This window comes from Amblyomma americanum, chromosome 2 (assembly GCF_052857255.1).
Source record: "Amblyomma americanum isolate KBUSLIRL-KWMA chromosome 2, ASM5285725v1, whole genome shotgun sequence".
NCBI lineage: Eukaryota > Metazoa > Arthropoda > Arachnida > Ixodida > Ixodidae > Amblyomma > Amblyomma americanum.
In genome coordinates, this window is record NC_135498.1 from 109,305,148 (window position 1) to 109,325,489 (window position 20,342).

Consider the following 20,342-nt stretch of genomic DNA (forward strand, 5'->3'; position numbering starts at 1 on the left):
GGGTTTAAATAAGAGAGCTGTAGACAGCGGAAGTTGTCTCAAAGACGCGTCAGTATGATCGCTGTAATACCGTGATCTTTTCTGATTATTCAGTCTCAATTTAAATTCGCATGGCATATCACTGCCTCAGATGGGAAAACGGCTCCGTAGGTATGCTTCGTAGCCCAATTCAAATTAGTCCGTCACAAAATTGATGTGCAACTGCTGAACAACCGTGCTTCAGGATGATGCAAGCAAATTGGCGGTTGTTTAGCTTTGGTTAAACCTGGAATGCCGCTATAGCTACAGATGGCCGAATGACACTTCGTGGCGTGACCAACCACGTGACGAACCACGTGATCAGCCACGGCACCGCGCCGCCAGCAGCTGCTCCGCACCATGTGACCAGCCACGTGACAGCGTGGCGGCGCCGCCGCCGCCACAGTGCCGCCTCGCTGAAGGCTAGAAATGCTACCGTAATGTAGCTATCGCTACTAAATTACGCTTGATGGTATGTACTTGCGACCAATTATTGTAATTCGAACTGTAGTGCATGTAATGTTATTCATGAATTGGGAAAGAAAGCGACTGCTAAAGGACTCACACTTGACTTGCTGCGACCATTGCCAGCTTTCAAAGCACTGAGTTTTGCATTTGTATTATCACTTCTCTCCATACAAAGTGGACGACTAGAATTGTTCACAGATGTTTTTGCGCTCGAGCTGTGTAACGATGTCCATGAAACGCAAAGCTAGTCAGTTCGGTTTTTAATGCAGTACTCTTAGGCACTGACGTGCATTTACAGAGGGTCGCATTTTTTCTTGTTTTTATAATATATTTACATCATTCAGCTTTAACGGTTATTATATATAAACGGGGCGGTTGGACTATCGTACTTTTGTGGTTGTAAGCTTTTAAACAACTACACGCACTTCAAAGTATAATGTGTACAACACCTACGACCATCATGCTGTGGTATTAGCCATCACCTGGTGGCGGTTATCGGCTTGGTGACAACCTTCGACCAGATCATGTTGACCAGATCACGTGTGCACAATTCTGTATCGGTAAATTTAGGTTTTCTGGTTCAGACGAACGTTAATTGGAGGTACTTTATCTCATACCTGGAAACCTAGAATTGGTCTTATAAGCTATGGGCCCAGATTTAAGCTCATAACTTAAATTTACATTGCTTCTTTGGGAAAGGAAATGGCGCAGTATCTGTCTCGTATCTCAGCGGTTACCAGAACCACGCCGTGAGGCGAGGGATAAAGGAAGCACTGAGAGAAGAAAGAACGAAAGAAGGAAATGAAAAAAAAAAACAAAGAAAGAAGGAACGAATGAAAGAAAGAAATCAGGAGAGAAAAAAGAAGGCAAGAAGGAAAGAAAGAGGTGCCGTAGTGGAAAGCTCCGGAATAATTTTGACCACATGGGAATCTTTAACGTGCACTGATATTGCACAGCACACGGGTGCATTTTGCGTCTCGCCTCCATCGAAACGCGGCCGCCGAAGTCGGGTTCCAACCCTGGTACTCCGGATCAGTAGCCGAGCGCCCTAACCTCTGAGCCACCGCGGCGGGTCGTTTATTTAAGCTCTTAAGAATAATTTTTCGATGCTCGAGGCGAATTGGCCCGTAGAAGAAGTTCCAGCTCCGTACCTCAGGCAATGATCAGAGAAGCGCATTGTGCCCAAAAATAAGTAATGAGGCCACCACAAGCCGCTGTTTCAGACGGTGGAGCAAATTTATGCAGATGACAGATCCATGAAAAAACTCACAAGGTGTTTCCAAGTTTGGTTTTTTTTTATTCGATGTTCTTTGTTGTTGCTGAATAGTGTTTGTTTTCAACTTTTTTTATTTTGTTCTTGACGTTTGCCACATGTCTACAATACGTCATAGCACCTTTTCATGCGAAAATGCATGAACCAGCCAACCGCCTTCAAAACCCAAATTATGCTCCTCTCCACTGAATGTATCACCCATACTGAGTCCCTCTGATGTCTTTCTTGACACGATGCAGCATAATACAGAGTTTCTTCTTTAACACACGTTCTAATGTTAATGTAGCGCAGTATTTACCTATCTGAGGTCGGAATGCTATCAGCGAATAATCTCTTGGTGACTGCAGCTTTCTCTAGAGTTAAATTGCACCCATACCCTTAAATGGCGTGATTATTGCACACGGAACCTTGAGTTACTTGCTTCGTTGGGCGCAATATTTCTTTCTCCAGTCGCAATGATTGTAAGCTCTGAATAAATGGCGCCTTTCTCTCTCAAATGCGCCGCGTAGCGTTCATGTTAGGCCTGACCGCATCATGCGAGTTTATGACGTAGCAGGTCAGGTCTTCGAAATCCACCGAAAAAGTTGCACGGATCAAAAACGTCGCCTTGAGAGAATCCTGCTATATCAGGCGCCTCGAGAGAGCTCACAATTATTGTCAGATATCTGGCACCTTAGAAACGCGCCCAACTTGCTCTCAAAATGTTGGGACACTGAAAAAGAACAAAAAAATCAGAAAAGGCGTTAAGACTAGAGTTTGTAGGCACTTCATTTGCGAGGCCACATTCATTTCCCTTTCTTGTCTTTCGAAATTCTTCAACACAAACTTTGCTTATCGTCTTCTGGTCGATAAAGGAACAAATAAATGTACACGATCAGGTTCTCTGGCGGCGAATGGCCGTCAACACGTGCCGAGAAGCAAGCGGACGATATTCGGGTGCACCACACAGACACCATCAGTATTCTCACGTGCAGTGTCCCGAGTCTCTTCAGCTAAGCCTAGACGACATTCCAGGGACAGGGCGCGTACACATGGTAGGCGACGAAGCGCACCAGGAGCGGGCAATAGACTCCCAGCATGGTGCTCACTGCTGCGAGAACCAGGGCCCAGCCCAGGCGGCAGTGTCCGAGTGAAAAGGCTGCAGCACCGTTGCCGCAGTGGTCCTGAGTGAACGGACTGGCCAGACACAAGGGCAACAGCATGAGCGCCGACGTTTGCAGCAGCACTGCGAGAGAGAGAAGAGAAAGAAAGACTGAGGACATAAGTGTATGCTAAGGTTGGTTTCACTTTCTCCACTTAGTGTTTATTCTTAAGTTAGTATGCTTTAATTACGATCTTGAACCCTGGACCCCGTCTGGCGAACTATGCAGCCCGGCCATTTATGTGCCATGATTTCGGCAAAAGAAGGTTCGATTAAAAGCCTTGCGTCTGAGTGTGAATGAGCATATATGGCAGTTGAATTAGCATTGCTTTTAACGTTTCATGCAAGGATAGATGCTAAGACAATCCCTTGCGAACAGTTTGATTGAAAGTTTCGCTAAGCATGGCATTTTTCCTTGCATTTAAACATTTTTCACGCGGTCAAAAATTGTTCAGGAGATCAGATTTCTTTAATTATGATATGCAGTAAATTAACGGATCGATTTAAATACTTGCGGCGGCAGCGCAGTGGCTTTGGCGTTCGGCTGCCGAAACTAAAGTTGCGGTATGAAATCGCGGTGCAGTGACCGTGTTTCGACGGCGGCGAAATACAAAAGGGGCCCGTGTCCTGTTCGATGGCAGGGTGCGTTAATGAACCCGAGATGGTCTAAGGTAATCAGGAGATCCCTACTGCGGCGTCCTTCATAAACGATATGGCGCTTCGAGGCGTTGAACCCTAAATAAACAAATGCTGCACCTAAAGTCTTTTCTGTAGCGTACTATTACGTCTCTTCCTGGTTTTTACGCCACCAGACGTTTTTGCTGAGGTCTACCGCAGACGACTGCCATATTGTAACGCCTGAACATACAAAATAGTCTATCTAATAGTGCCTTTCCAAACACATAAAAATACCGCACGTTTCTGTCTTTCGCAAAACAAAAATGCCAGTCAAAATGGCGAGATCCCGCACTGATGACCACATCACGGACGCGCTCTGACTCGTACGCTGCTTTTTAAAAAGTTAAAAGACGTGGAAAAGTTATGACGGAGTTGTGCTCCACATTGCACAATAGTTAAGAGGTAGGCCGTAGGAAATCGGCAAAAATAGCAGTCTATCACAAATGGGGGCCGGTCGGATGATCTCAAATGTAGAATGACGTGACATAATGTAACCCGTGCTCGAAACGTGATGCCGCAACACTTCAGTGTCAATAATAATATAAAGGGTAACGTGAAAGGAATACGCGGACGCCCTAATCCATTCTCAGTCGCACTGGAGAGCAGGTTACGAAAGATGTGCCGCGAAATGCGGAAGCGTTATGAAAGGAAAAGAAAAAGTGGTAGGTGTTTAACGTAGTTAAACCCAGTACACATGAGAAAGCAGGGAAAGCTTAAGCTCCGGCTTAACGGCTTTTGTGGGCAATGCCCATATATGCAGAAGTGCTCATTCTCTAGTTAATATTCATAGATCGCGGCGAGTCCTCGTGCCACTACCAGCGCAGTGGCGCAGCGGTCAAGCGATGCTCACTGCACTGGCAGCTGTCTTTTTCTATCGCAGCCGCCGGTAGGGTTTGTGCGACCCCTGTTGCTCTTCCGAAGCAACCTCTCGCGACCATTCATTACTTTAACTGCCACCTGCCACGGAGCTCAGCTTGCTCACAATCCGGTGGGTAGGTTGTGATGACGCCACAAGGTTGTGTGACTTAGGTGGCGCGACCCTCTCCTTCCGTTTACAGCTTGCGCGACGCTCCCCCGAACTTACCCGAGCTTGCTCCTTTTGGCTCCAGCTTTCACGACGCTCCTCTGAACTAACCCGACAAAATTGTTGCGTGGGGTTGGTGCGTCTGTAATATTGTTTTCGCACCGAAAGCTTTATTAATGGTTTACTCAGTGTCTCGGCACCAGCTGCGCACCTTTCTTGGGTCAGGTGGCTACGTAAAATGTAAAGTGTGGAATGTAACTTCGACCAACAACTAATCCAGCAATAAAAAGAGCAAGTGTAAGTATTTGTATTCTACACCTGCAAAACAACTTCCCGCAGAAGACATGCCTGCAAGAGGTCGCTACCTCCGTTTTCTGGAACACTGTGGGATTTGATATGACGGATCACCTCACAAAAGGCCAGACAGTCAATGCATTTGGGTTACTTCAACGTTGGACAAGTCCAAGAGTGCCATCGGTAACGAGCCTCTCAATGAGCTGAAGTGTGGAGCTATTTGTATATATGTAAAAAAAGACCCTACCTCCGAGCTCACTGTTTGTTCGCTGAAAGCGACCATAGGCTGCGGCTCTGAATCGTTATCTCATCCGCCTTATTCCTGTGACCTTGCAGTGGCAAAGCTATGTCGTCGCCAGTAGGGATTAAACTGTAAAATGAATGCATTTTCCAGGACGTGGTGCAGTGACACTGCTTCAGCACAGGTGAGAGAACTGAGAAGTGGAGGCGGTTCAAACGAATAATATTTGGTTTCAAAGCTTACTTCCAACCTAAAACATTAAGCAATGGTCACTAAAAAATTCGCACGACTATGGGAAGGCATTCTTAATTTTTGAATCCCTTTATTTGCATTGTCTTTCGAGATTTTTTTGAACAATATTTAAAACAATTCAACGCAGCCAATACGTCTATGTGCTCGCTCAGTAATCTCTGAGAACTGCTTACAGTTGCACTCAAAAGAGAAACGTAATAAAACAAAACAAGCTGCGTCCGGCCAGCACTGCTTTTTAAATGTTCTTCAGTGTATGGACAGATCTAGAATGCAAAACCGGCGCTGTGGGTCAACCGATGCTTTACGTGGTGTTACACACTTATTTCTTTACTTAGTCGACTTCAAAACGTGAACGAACTTCATGTGCATTGCCTTGTTTAAGTAAAAAAGTTGCAGTTGCGTGGCAAGTACACAGAATGGGAAGCATGGGACCGCCGTCAAAGAGAGGAGGCAGATAATCATGGTGACTCAGCGGGAATGACGTCCAAACCAGTGAAATAGAACGCGAAAAATGCGAACCCTGAGATTAGCGTCTCAGTGTGAGCATATCGATTATCAAGCCATTTAGTTAACGTAGCGCTTCTACCAAAACATTAAAGATAGAGCTCGGAAAACTAAAATCCGAAATGCGCGCATCTCTTGCCAGGCATCTTTCGTTATGTGTGCTATGCATGTGCCCACGTTGCCATAAAGGAGCCCTACCAGTGTGTGACGGCGTGGCTAAATCGTTTCTCGCTGATCTAATCCGTGGGCCCAGAAATAGTTGAGACACACACGTCGTTATCATCATCTGCCTATTTATGGAGACTGCCGAACAAAGGAATCTCCAAAATCTTTCCAATTTAACCTGCCCTGTGCCAGCTGCTGCAACTTTATGTGCACTAACTTTCTAATGTCATCCGCCCGCCTGACTCCCTTCCGCACCCTGCTACGCTTGCCTCTCTTTACCACAGCATATGTAGTCTTTGCCAAAAGTAAGCAGTCTCCATGGTTTTCTTCTCCCTCATATAGTGGAGCCCCTATGGATATCCTAAAAACCAAAAGAAATTGGAAGGTGATTTACACAGTTATTTACAGCTTCAAAGGTGCGATATCTGTTCCTCTATATAACTGAGAAGCAAACTGGGCAGTCTGGTTACTTTTGGCAAAGAGGTTATCTTAAAGGCAAGAACACACATTAATTCGCGTTTCAGATTCCTTTGTTTCGCTCGTGTCGTACATGGCAGGTTGAGTTTCACGTCCCGAAGCTGACCATATATGGGCTCAAGAGACGTCGGAGCGAAAGGATGCGACCATAACATGACCACCTGCGCTTATTTAACGTTCGCTGACATCGCACAAGGCACGGGCGTGTTTGCATTTCACTCCCTTTGAAATGCTACCAGCGCGGCCTAGATTCGTTGCTACGAGTTCCAGCTCAAAAGCTGAACGCCATCGTCGCTAGGCCGCGGGCGGGTGTCATGTTTGAAAGCAAAAAAAAAAAAGCTTACGTTGCATCTTGTCGTCGAGAGTAAGTGTAAACAAGAAATGATTAATAAAAATGGCGCAATGTTTTCTAGGAGAGGTTATATACGGCCCTATCCGCGCGTTGTAAATGGCTCGCGGCCATGGCGCGTGTTGTTTTACGTGCTCTTGCCTTGAACAGCTTCTTTTTTTTTAAGTAGGTAGCGCACTCGGTCTCCCTGTCTTCTTGTGTCGCCGCCAATAGCTTTTGTTTTTTAGAAGGGTAGCTCACTCCGGTTCACTCACAGCATCACAGCATTCTCGGCGTGAAGGGCCGCTGCGTTCTGCCTCAGAGGCACATTCAACCGTTTTTTAGCTATATGTTCTTCCTATGCGGCCGCAAAAATGCGAACTTTGTGGCACTGTTGAGCCCTATATTTCTGGAGTTAAGCGCAGCTAGCTTTCTCGCTATGTATAGAAGGCGCTTCCATGCTTTTGGCTGATACGGCTACTTTTTACTGCTGCAAACAACGCCACCGAGCATTGGAGGCGCAGAACAACCTTACAAGATATACAAAGTGATGCACTACAGTGATGGTAAATACTTGCGGCGCTCCACTCCGAGGCAGTGCCGTGCACTACACCAAATGTGTCCTCACGGAGAAATTGCGAGCGTGCGCGAATTGCCTGTTTCTATTAAAAGGCGCTAAAGTGTGGTGTCCTGTAGCATAAAAATATCAGTCATGACTTATCGCACTTTGTCATCTAGCATAGAAGTACCACTCAAAACACATTGCGCTCGTTGTTGCGTCGACGGCCGATTGGCCTAAGGCGTCAGGCTGTGGAGCTCCTTGGTAAGCGCCAGGTTTGGTTTGAATTGCGTTCTGAGCGACAAGTGAGCTTCTCTCCGCTGGGTGCAATGCGGACAAATTTTTCGGTTTTGGAGCTCACTGGTTCTCTCATCAACCTCACCACTATTTAGAGGCGATGTTAGGCTGAAATTTCCGAGAAAGGTACTTAAAACTACTTCGTGCTTAAAGAACCACAAAAAGCTATCGCTTTACGCGTTGCCAAACTTGCACCATCCCCAGAGGCTGCAGGAGTGGAATTTATAGCTGCACCGCCTCTCAGTGAGCGAACCCCCTACCTGCCCACCTATTCAAAAAACATGGCAGGAAATGGACACCCCCAAGCGCTGCCAGTTCGTACCTCATACGTCTCTCATGACTTGGGCCCATTGGTGAACACACTTTCTTGGCAGCAGGTGGCAGCGATAGTTCCCTCTTGCAGCTTTCTACTGCGCTCACGTCAAAACCGTTGCGCTTAACTCGACGGAAGCCTGTCATCAGTCATTGCTTGAAATACCCGGAGAGACCAGAGCGTTCCACGCTTGGAGAAAAACCGTTGGCTTTTTACATAAGGAAGCTGATTGATGCCGGCCAAGAGAGCGATATACGTGAACCTCTCTAGACAGTGTCCAGTAAGAGAGGGTCTAGGCCGATGGAGGGAATGCAGCCGATTATGTGGTCATCAGTACGGCCTGCTTGCCCACTGAATTGCCCATCGGCACACAGGGCAGGGGTTCAACGCTCCTGGTGCTAAAAGAAGACAATAAAAGGGAAGCTCTTGCTACTTTCGACAAGGCAGTGAATCTGCTGTGACTCAGCCACCACTCCTGTTGATCGGGCTCGGGAGCGGTGCGGTTGGCAACAGAAAGGAAGGGAGGGAGGATTCAGGGAGGGGAGCTCCAAGAGTAGGGTGTCGAGGTCGCAAATCTCCAGCCACACGCCTGCGATGCTTCACTCTTGGCGAGCAGCTAAGTCTGCGGGAAAAGATTAAATCTCTCCACGTTGTAGCCCTGTCCCATTTGGTATGCAGCCTCCTTTATTCGCCTGAAAGATGGCTTTCTTTCGTGGTGGGGCGCATAGAAGCGCAGAGGTCGAGTCATCGCGACCGGTTCACCTAACGAGGATGGGTTCACGCGCTGGGTCGTTCCCTGAGGAGGTATGTATTTTACTGGGATCATGGGTCACTGAAACTGAAGAAAAAAAAGTAACAGTTAGGTTTGCCGGTGCGGTTCGTTAAAATGAGAAGTGGAGCCACGACTGTGAAATTGCTTCTGGCTCTAAATGCATGAAAGCTAAAAGCGCATTTATTATTGTTACCGCGCGGGGGGCGAGTGGATGGTTGGTGCAGAGCGATGCCCTTGAAACGAGTGCAGGTGGTTAAATTTGGCTTAAGCGCCGTAATACGTATCTGACACTAATTGCAAGGTGTGTACGCCTGTAAGTACTTATTGTACTTTTGTGAAAAACTGAGCACTGCGTAAAAATTGTTCAGCAAAAATAAGCAGTGAGCCTTCAAAATGCACAGCAATTCTGACAAAAGACCCACCGCGAAGGCTTATGCTTTCTGGCTTTTGGCTGTTGAGCAGAAGCATCAGGGTAAGGATAAGTGATAAGGAGCGGCTTTTCTTAGGCATAGAGACCAGTAATGGCTGTTTCAAGGCTACCGGTTCTCGTGTTGATTTGGTCTCTGCGAGACTGTTTGGGAGTGCGGCACTCTTTTTACTCTTTGTTTTGTTTTTGTCGTGGCTTTGTTTTTGGTGTTTTTTCTGCGCGCACACATGCATCGAATTATATATTGCAGGCGCTTTGGTTGTCAGTGATTTACTCTTAGTGGTGTCTACTCTCTCGGTCCTTACCCTTTAGTGTACTCTGTGATCAAATGTACCAAAAAGATTGTAAGTATTCGAGAAAAATTTCGGGTGAACGAGTACTTGCAATTCCTTTTCTTGCTCTCACTGAGTTCTCACCCTAACGTCTCCGTCAATTACACTTTTGCTAGCAAGCACTCTTTAATATAGGCTGGATTGCAATTGATTTGAGGCGTCTGTGCATTGTCAAAATTACGGCAATTTTTTTCATTTTGGCTCAATAAGCAAGGGAGCCATGTATTCCTTCTCATCGTCAATGTAAAGAATAAATGCTGAAAATGTCGATTGTTTGTTCATAATAGCAACCTGGTTATAAGCTCCATAATGCAATTTTTCATTAAGTTTTCAGAGTGATTCCTGAGCCTATCTTGGCCACTCGAATGTAAAAACTGGCTTCTATAAGGACATACGAGGCGTACTCAATTCGTGATCAATTTCTTTTCCGGAGACAAAGCACTAGGAATAAAGTGAATTGATAAAAAATGGTTGTTCCATTAAGAAGAGCCTTTGCCAGCACGCACTTACTCCTTTTTGTTTAAAATGTAATCACCAAAATTCGTTAAATTACGCCCACGCTCATATCATGATCTGCTGGGAAAATATTTTATCAAACGAAAGCATAATAAGCCGCACACATCCCAGGAACAACACGATGCATAGATAGGGACCCAAAACTTAGGGACCAAGGCACCAATCGTTTATTTCGACCAGTCTTCAAAACAAAAAAAATTTAAGGTATGTACATCTAATATGCTCAATATTCCCGAACTTACGCAACATTTTTGAAACATTTCCGACAGGATTCCGTTTTTGGTGCAACAACGAAAAAGGTAAAAAACTACTGTTATTAAAAAAATGCCGGTCATTATTCAGAGGAAGAATAATTAATTGATGCGGAATTCCACACTTCTAGCTGCTCGGCTACAGCTACGGTAAATAAATCCTTGGCGTCTAAGTGAAAAGACGCCTTAATTTTACCAGGGCAGACAATCAACCAACAACTACCAACAACCTGCCATTAACTGTTTTAGATTCTTTGCGCCAATTGCGCCTGAGTAAGAGGGAGGTGGCCCAAAATTGCAAAATGTCCGTCACCCCTTTAGGCACTTTGTCTTCAATTTGACCCAGACAGACTATATTCGTATTATGCTATGAAGGAATTTAAAAAACCGCTGGTTCCAACCGCTCTGCATTTTCCTCGCTGACTATGTGAACATGCTCTTGAAGAACTAAACAGGCCTCTTTTCTCATTTTAGTCCCCTATAATCGAGACCTTTACATTAGCGATCAGTACTCCACTTGTTATTATTTGTAGTAAAACGCCAGTGAGTGACTGACTGAAAATTCCTACTGTGGAAAAAAAAGCGACACAAGACAGCACTAGGTAGCAAAGTAAACTTAAATATGGTGCAAGGCGTGTGATTCTGAATTCTGGACGTGAATAATAAGCAGGAAAACGATTTTGCATTCTGCGCAGAAACCACGTCAAATGCGTGGCTACTTAACGCAAGGCACTCACTGAAATGAAATAGAGTCCCTCAGTGATTGTGCTGTTTCCTTTCTTTTTTAATGTCACGTTCATACTACATCTAAAGGGAAGAACTGGTGGTTTTCTTTCGCCGCGTCGCATCTTTTGATGTTCACGCTGGTTTTAAACACATAACCTTAGTACGGCGGTCTAAACCACTGTTGGCCAGAGGCGTCTGAAAAAGCGAAGCCGCTCTATTCTCTATAAAAAGATAAAATTACATTTCTATAAGATTACTGTTACAATGCCAATCCATCGTTTGGCTTTATATTATGCCGTAGCGTTTGGCCACCACTCTAAGCTCGCTTCACTTTTGCGCGGGTAAGGCCAGATTAGAAGTATGCCAAAGTAGAAGACTGGGCGAGTTGGTATGTACTCACTGAAAAACAGCGCACACAATGGAGGGACGAAGAAAAGAAACGAGCGCTCGTGTTGTCGTTTCTTTTCTTCGTCCCTGTATTGTGTGCGCTGTTTTTCAGTATCAGTACCAGATTAGACGAAAATGATAGGGTTAACATTTCAACTGTGTTGTGTTCTGCAGGCCTGAAAACAAAAGTAACAGACTTCAAACACACAAGCAAAATACCAAACATTCGTGCCGTCGAATGCGACCGCGAATCTTAAAGCATGCTCGAATTTATGGTGGAAGTTAGCAGGCTCAAGGCTCCATCAGTCCATGTAAGCAGTGTCAGCCAGTTGAAGCGTTCTACAAGTATTGGAGCTGTCCTTGCTCGTCCAACAAATGGCGGCTGGTGTAACAACAAACAGTTTAACTATACGCTTCCGTTTCAGGTATTGGTGCCTTGCTCACTTTGACCTATCACACGCAAATGAACACATGAAAATCGATATCATTTCGAGCTGTATTCGTCTTATCATACATAACTTCACCAGCGAAAGAACGGGACACCAGGGGGAGAAGAAAAAAGGACAACGCTGGACTGACAACTGAAGTTTAATCGAGAAACGTCCTGGGTCACCAAACGACGCATGCGTATCAGGCTCACAAAAAACCCCTAAAAGACAAAAAACCTATGTGGCGATTCACCTAGGAGAGGATGCACGCACCATAATTGGCAAACAAAAAACAAACAAAAGCACAAAAGCACAAAAAACACAATTTGCCTGTCAACCTTGCACTCGTACACTTTTGCTCAGGAATCTAAATTCCTTGTCAGTGAGATTTAAAGACGGTGCACTGACGCATGTGTCACTACCTTGCAACCTAATATGGTAGGCCTCCAGGATTTCCCTCTCCTCCCTGTTTTTTCCTTTTCCGATGACTGACATGTTGTTAAAAGCTGGAACGCAGTCTTTGCAACTCCTGCAGTGACGTGGGAGATTATTCTGATCAGATAAATTTCTCAGGGAATTGTTATGTTCTCGTGCCCGGTCATTAACGCATCTGCCAGTTTGGCCCGTGTACACTCTACCACATGATAGGGGTAACTTGTAAACGACACGAGTCGAACAAGCAACGAACTTGTTGGCATGCTTCACAGTCCAGCTCTTGGGCTTCCTCCCCTCACTGGCCATCGCGATACGTGAACATAAACCAGACAGCTTACAGCCATAGGCCCAATGGCATCTTTGAAATAGCACTGGTGACGCGGAAGGGCGGAATATATACTGCCGAATTCACCCAACATTACCTAGCGGCACCTCTGGGCTTTTTGCTGGGTAGATGAAATAAAATGCGGACAGAGGAGAACTTACATGTTCTTTTTCGTATTTCTTTTCCTTGCGCTTTTACTTCGGTGATAATAAATAGACGCTAGAGTCGTCCTCGATATATTCTAGGATTTTGCCACGCAGGCGAAGTCGCGGTAAAAAGAAATTCGAACGCCGCAGCGCGTCTGCATTTATTTTCCGCAATTGTACATAACCCGCGATAACCTTCTCAACTTTTCGAAACTAGAAACTCTACGTCTACTGTCCTGATACCATGCAGTCAGTTTTCAAGCACCTACGTCAGTTATTACATGGGTAATTGTGAGAAATTTCACGGGGTACAGTTTAGCATAAAAATTCTTTCTACATTGCCTCGCTGGCCAGTCAGCTGGTATTGGGCCGGCTACAGAAGGTGGCGCCTGCCCTCGTGCTTGAAGGTTTTTCGTTGAACTGCTTTGCCTGACTGCACAAAAATATTTCTATTTTTTCGCGAAGTAGCTACCTGTATACTTTTGTCTATGATGACAAGAGTTTTAAAAAAAAACAACGCGAACGATTTAGTGCTCTTAGGCCTAACGCGAATTAGGTGAGCAAGCACTTTGGTTTTCACTTAGGTTTCGGTTCAAGGTTCGGTTTTCATGGTTAAGCAAGCTTCAGACAAAGATCGGTGAAATCAGACTTAAGCTCCGCCTTAAGGCTGCGCTTAGAGATAACGGGTTAATGCCCATATTTGCGGAATTGCTTTTTCTATGCTTTACGTTCATAGGTAGCTTGGAGTCTTCATAGCCCACCTGCCACTGTGGCGCAGCGGTTGAACTATACGCTACTGCCCTGCGATGGCAGGTTCTGCCACCGGTGGGTGTTGTAAGACCAAGATTGCTCTTCCCGTGCTACCTAAAGATCGTGGAGAGGAGTTTAGAACAGACAAACATCGCTGAAATCTGAGATTGGATGTTTTAGCGCTAGCGCACTAAAAATCCACATACGGAAGTTTTTCCCTATCTTACGTTAAACGCGCGGTCATCCATACGCTGCTGCTAACTCTAAAACCTAATTAGCGCAGGCTCGACACTACTGCACTTTTAAGAGCTAGTGCAAGAGAGCATCTCCTTACCTCCTGCTGCTTGAGCACGTCCGATGACCGCAGTAGCTGCCACTCTATTTGTAGTTCCCTGCAGCGCCAGAGACAGTATGCCCATAACAGCCGCGATGCACAACACCGCTGAACCAGAGCTGAACAGGAGGAAGCTGGCTCTCCACGCGGCCGAAGGGAACCTTGAACCTCCCTCCTCGTGGGCTGAAGAGGCCTCGACGAACCTGTAGCACAGCGCATCACCCTTCACCAACACTCCGCTAGTGTCCTCGGCGTCCGTGTAGCAAGCGCCGTAGAGTCCGAGCATGTAGGCAAGGTTATCAGGATCGTAGGTGAGCGGAGGCCTAGACACATCCGTCCGCTCGCGTACCAGCCACTCGGGTTGCACTAGGCTTACCAGACTCATGAGTGCCACTAGAGTAGACAGGAGCGCCCACACTACAGACACGGGCCATGAAGTCCTTCTCAAGACCACGTGCACGTGTTGGGCACGAGGAGGAAACAGCGCCGCGCACGGAACGGTCGCTGAGGAAGAACCGGCGCACGTTTCTTGAAATTTGTGAGAGTCGTTGTTTGCTGCCTCCCCGACATCCTGAGAAGATGTGGGAGGCTTATATTCTTTGCGAACGATCATTGATGAAGTTGGCGTTGTACAGCTGGGACCAATATCTTCGGACGGACGCTTATTCTCTTATTGTGGGGTGTCACTCGCTTGACAACGGAGGTGCTCATTGCTGACGTGAACATTTTGACGCCAAATGTTTGAGGCTGTTTTTCCCAATAAGGCTAAAATCTACAGCTTTTGAGCATGCGCCCCCAAAGTGAGACGATTTTCGGTTTCCCGAATCCTCAGTTCCGCTCCACAGTAGCTCTGTGCTATCACGTCGGCATGTATTTTTAGATGAATGTCTACTTTAAGCACATGGAAGCACATCAGCTCTGAAAACGCCACCTGAAGCAGCACAACTGTCCCTGCAAGGGTATTACGAGTCTCTCGCTACCACACACATCAAGTTAAAGTAGCGCACGAGTATTACACGAGAACAGACATATGATGTGTACCAGGATCCTGATACCGCACTGTTGAGTTTTCAGCTGCTGCAACTTCAGTTGGCTGAAGTGGTTATTACCTTATTTGTACTTTTACGGACCAAACCCTGCGCTTTCATACTCGGTGAAGGCTTGGTCGAGGTTTCAGCTGAAGTGCGGGAGTGTAGGTTCACCAAGAACACGTAGACAAAACGTCAACATCAGCAAGCTTCTATCAGATGTTCGATTGAATGCTGTTCGCGAAAATCCACGTCAAGAACGAAAAACGAACTGGCATAGCAAGCACACTGGTGAGCACTGCAGCGGTGCCGACTGCTTCAAACTCCGCGCCGGTGAAGCCGTGAGCAATGCAGGTGAGGGCACCAACAGCGCTCTTCCTTTTCTTCCATGCTACTCCTGTGCTCTTGATCCGCAAGCAGCCATTCCAGAAATCCTGCAGCCAAAGGATGAGCTTCCCACTGACGGAGGACCGGACGCACCGTCGAAGCTAGAAGAACGCGGAAGTGTGCCTCACCCCCACCGTCCAGGCAGGAGCTCGCGAACGCAGCAACGGTACAACCGCCTGCGCCGCGATGCGGGCACCGCCAGAGAGCTGGCGGGTTCTTTCAGCCCGACAGCATCGGAATGAGAGACCGTTCCGCGAGAAGCACGAACCCCGAGACGCGAGTTCCCTCCGCCTTCCCCGGGTTCCCTTGCTCCGCGCGTCCCGAAGCCCGGCGTTGCCAGGCCAACAAGTGGCGACGCTCCCGCGCGAAGGAACGCGGCGCGGCAGCTGCTCCAAGGGAGAGCGCATGCGCCCTTGCCTTCTCCTGGGCTCTTGCGCGTCTCCGCTCAGGCAGTTGGAGCCTTCGACCGGTCTGGCTTCTTTTGTTTTAGACTGTTTTTTTTGCGCTCCCCATTCTCTCCCCTATCTTGGCGCGCCTGGTGCTTCCGCCATTCCAGCGTGTGCGACCGTATCGTCGCCCTCTCTTCGGGAGAGTGCTCGATATATCCCTCTTCATTGCTTCCCCATATGTGTCAGGAAGTTGTCATCTCACTGCCGTCTGCAGAGTGCGTGACACCCTACTGTAGATCTCGCTGCCTGCCGCTGCTTTACGTACGCGAGCATTTTAATAGATGTCTAATCTCGCCTAATTGCTGGTATGTCTGCATTGACCCGTAGAATTATAAATTGTAATTATTTTCTGAGGAAACGAAAGGAGAGTGTCTCACATCTCAGTGGACACCTCAACCGCGCGTGCTGTGACGAAAGAAAGTAAAGGAGTCAGCATTTTTTCCTTATAAACTGTTGCTAGCTCGTATGCAGTGCCAGTAAGTGAGAAGCTCCACAAAAGAAGCAAACATTGAAGATTGGTTTAAGGAAAGTAATTGGCGCAGTGTCTGTCTCACATATCGGCGGACAGCTGAAAAGCGCCGTAATGGAAGGAATAAAGACGGGAGTAAAAGAAGGAACGAAGAATGAAAGAGGTGCCGCAGTGTAGGTCTCCGGAATAACTTCGACCACCTGGGGATCTTTAACCTGCACTGACATCGCACAGCACATGGGCACCTTTTGCATTTCTGGAAATTGCTTTTGCGGAGCTATTTCTCCCTTACTGTCACGGCATACCATGACACAAGAACTTTGCACACAAAATATTTTGATGTCGTTTCTTTGCGTCGTACATTTGTTTCACTTCGACGTTTCAATATCAGATTAAAGTGATATCAGTGCACGTTAACGATCCCCAGCGGTCGAGGTTAATCCGGAAGCCTCCAATATCGACCTCTTCTTCTTTCGCTCCTTCCTTCATATTTACCTCACGGCTTGGTTGAAGTGCACACCCAGAGCGAGTGTTTGAGCTTCTTTGAAACCGCCATGACCCACTTTCAGTTTTCATGCAATGAAATCGGTTGAGTGGCGTAGTTAGCCGATACAAAATCCTCACATCTCCAGCGCTGTAATGAATATGACGAATCTACTCAGTGCTATGGTTCACAATTACTAATTTTCGGTCACAGTCTTGGTGGACAAAATACTATGACACCTGAACTAAAAGCTCAGGCATTTCCTAGGAGTTCTCTACCTTGACTGCATATTAAATAGGTACGAGTTCACACAACACGCAGTACAAGCACAACCTTGCTGAGGATATTAACTGAAGTGAGGTTCCAGGATTTGAAGAACCTAAAACCTTTTATACTTTTCTACCATTCAGAGCCATCCTGAGATGCCAGACACCAAGATTACATTTATAACTTCTACAACTGGAAGTAACACTGATGTGGTGCACACCAAACAATGCAAGATAGGTGCAGTTAACTGAATTACGTATTTGAATAGCAAGAGGATCAAAGTACAGTCTTGGTCAATAGTCTTAAGGCCACAGTGTTCATCTGCCGCGATATGAATGTTCCTAGAATTCCCCGTGTGGCGGATCATTCAAAATACAAGTCGAGCAGGAAGCTTCTCTACCGCATGAGGAAACCTTAAGCTAGCATTTCAAATTTTGTTTGGTCTTTAGTAGTGCCGTAAAGGCACTGTTATGCGGCTGAAGAGAAAAACCTTCGGCCTTAACCTTTTTAACCGAGACTGTACTTGTGCACGCATTAGACTGTATATCACCATGCAATCGACTCTTTGTTACTTCTGCACGTTCAATAAATTGATCGCAATTCCCTACTCAAGACACTACCTAGTATGCTGGAGCTCGTCAACAACGCCGCTGGACGCTTTGCGTCCATATGAAATATGTTCTCTTCCTTGGGACGGGTTCGAGGAAATGAATAAATTCGATTGCATTCTAGCGTCAGTTTACAACAAAAAGAATTGGGAACATAAGACATATGAAATAACTACCTGTATTCGGTGTCTCTTCGCTTCGCATATCAGAAGCGTACAGTGCTGCAAGTTCAATATTTCCTCCAGTTTTTTTTTTTCAGCGAGCAAGTCAGGTTCATAATGGACGAAACAGCCAAGTGAATACAGGTGATGAATTTCGAAATTTGCCATATTAGAACAAAAAAGCCCTTACTTTTGAAAATTCTGTTATCCCACGCACATAAAATGATCGACTATATTATCAGGAAACGGTTGCAAAAAGTTCGTCTTTATTGGCTATAAAACGTTACATGACACCATTTAAGCCCATTTCAGTTATTTCTGGGAGCTTTGCGGTAACTGCGCTTCAAGTTACTGGTCTTCTTGTCTGAGGTCATTCCGACCTGGATAAAATTTTCGCACACGATAAATTCTGAGGGGCTCCACACTTTTAATCCTCTAGTAAATAATTTTCATTTCGAAGCACTCAAGTGCCAGCTCTGTATTTTATGAGTGGTGGTAAAACAACGCAATCGGAAAATCCAGCGGCAAGCATTGCCAGAAAGCCCACCGAGTCTCATATTAATTGCAAAAAATTAAGAAAATTTGCTCCATTGAACTCACAAAACCTTATTTTCCCCTTCATTATATCTGTCCTGATGACGCAGTTACTTGAGTTTTCTGAATAATGTATGAACATTTTTAGCTTGTGCATCTAAAGCGTAACTCCAAACTTAATTTGTAGCAAACGTCATACTCCAAAGAACGTAAAATGAGCCAAGCGAATGATAGACTAGAATCTAATCAGAGCAGGAAAAAGTACAGAGGAGCTTGTTTTAGGGTTAGACTAGCTGTCTTGAGAACGCGTCCCGCGTACCCATGGGGGAGCGTAATGCCGAGCGACACAAAGCAGGTTAAATGGAAACTTGACGTAACGCGAGTCTAGTGCAATCTTTTATGCAATCAGGGTGCTTGACTTACTCATGACTGCGTGGCACAGGAAAGTTCAAGCACGAACCCCTCTGATTAATTGACTACGCCGGCATGTCTTACGTCAAGCAGAAGGGCACTGATGACAGCGCCTCTTTCACTGACGCATTTATTGCTCTAAAGGAACGGATCGATCGAGTGCTGACAACCTCCTCTGCAACAAACATCCCGGTAGCAGTAATATATGGTGTCAGATTATTGAGCGCCAAATAGGGCTCCGCAGCTACGCGTGCACCTAATATTTTTCATTATTACATTCTCGTGTGTTCAACTAGTTTCTAAGAATATATAATGGAACGAGAATAAGAACCTAATCATACATTATTTATGTCGCCCACATGTCACTTCACCTCATGAAGCCCCAACGAAAGGCTTAGAGGAAAATATTAGTGCTGCAGCGGATTTTCAATAGGCTCTCCCTTAGCTCCGCATCGGGTCACAATGCGGTCACAAGAGGACGCAATACTTTAGTTGCCTTAACTCTGTCGGTCTCATTGCTCTACAGTATCCTTGAGGCTTTAAACAACGGTGTACCTTAACGAGGGTATGCCGTTGCATAAAACACGGATGAGAAGTGAATACCTATCATGTGCATAAATTTTGTCTTGAAATAAAGAACATAGAGCCAGTTTTCGATACCATGACAGATGGAGCGATCAAAGAGCAGTTATGTCAACAGGGGCGATTTGAAGAAAATCTGGCCATATCTAACGAAATCGCTCACTCTTGTAATACGAAAGTGGACAAAAAGTAGATGAAAACGTAGTGGGGCATGTTTGTTTTTTAAATTATAATGGATTATTTGACGCGGCACCTACGAGGAGGCACGTTAATTCGTCGTATCTCTTTAGTTTAATTTCCTTAAAGACCCCTTTAAGGGTGTTCTACAACGGATGGCGTTTACAAAATTCCGCCGCTTACAGCATAAATAAATGTTGATGCGGAAGTTATGGCAGCTTGACATAAGAAAAACGCTGGCGGTGCGACGACACGCAGAAGGATTAGACAAAACTCTTCATATAGTCTGTCAAAGATCTACAATTTTGACAAGGTGACTGTGTCTCTCTGCGTTTTTATATAAAATTATCGCAATATACGAAGAATTTGGGTGATAGCTTGGAACAAACGACCACCTTCCAGAATTTTCTCTTTTTCTCACAGAAACAGTGGCTGCGGTACGTGTGCTAGAACCCAGTTCCGCTTAAGGAAGGCATACAAACCTTCATGTCACAAGCCAACTTCGACCATCTGACAACCGAAGGCACATTCATGTGAGCGCCCATACTACGGCACACATAGATGGTATTCAAACTGGCTAGGGGATAAGGATGGGAGATTTTATATCCCGCGTAACACGACGCCAGTGGTGACACCGTTAAACAGGGTCCAAGTAAGTATTCAGATCTCGCTATACGGTGCACAAACTTGGGTTTGCACATTAAAAATGAAGTTAAAATTATTTTTCTAAATCTCCACCAATTGCTTATCCAAACAAAAATTTAAAAAGCCTATTTCATCGCCCTTTAGTTGCGTCGTCCTCTCATTCATACGCACCCTCCACAGGTCGATGACACCGTGTATGGCTCTCTATCGCGCAGGAAGCGCTAATGGCTCGCGAGAACTGGGATCTCACTAGTGCTCATGTGCGGTCCGCACTGAGAA

General features: G+C 45.9%; 1 protein-coding gene across 1 annotated transcript; it reads right to left on the reverse strand.

The window, feature by feature from the left end:
• Window positions 1–1,787: 1,787 nt before the first annotated feature.
• Window positions 1,788–15,516, reverse strand: LOC144118953 (LHFPL tetraspan subfamily member 6 protein-like). Its single transcript, XM_077651714.1, has 2 exons — window positions 13,862–15,516; window positions 1,788–2,984 (listed from the first exon to the last, which is right to left on the reverse strand). The coding sequence occupies exons 1-2, from the start codon at window positions 14,472–14,474 to the stop codon at window positions 2,758–2,760; spliced, it is 840 nt and encodes a 279-aa protein (XP_077507840.1). The 5' UTR covers window positions 14,475–15,516; the 3' UTR covers window positions 1,788–2,757.
• Window positions 15,517–20,342: the final 4,826 nt, after the last annotated feature.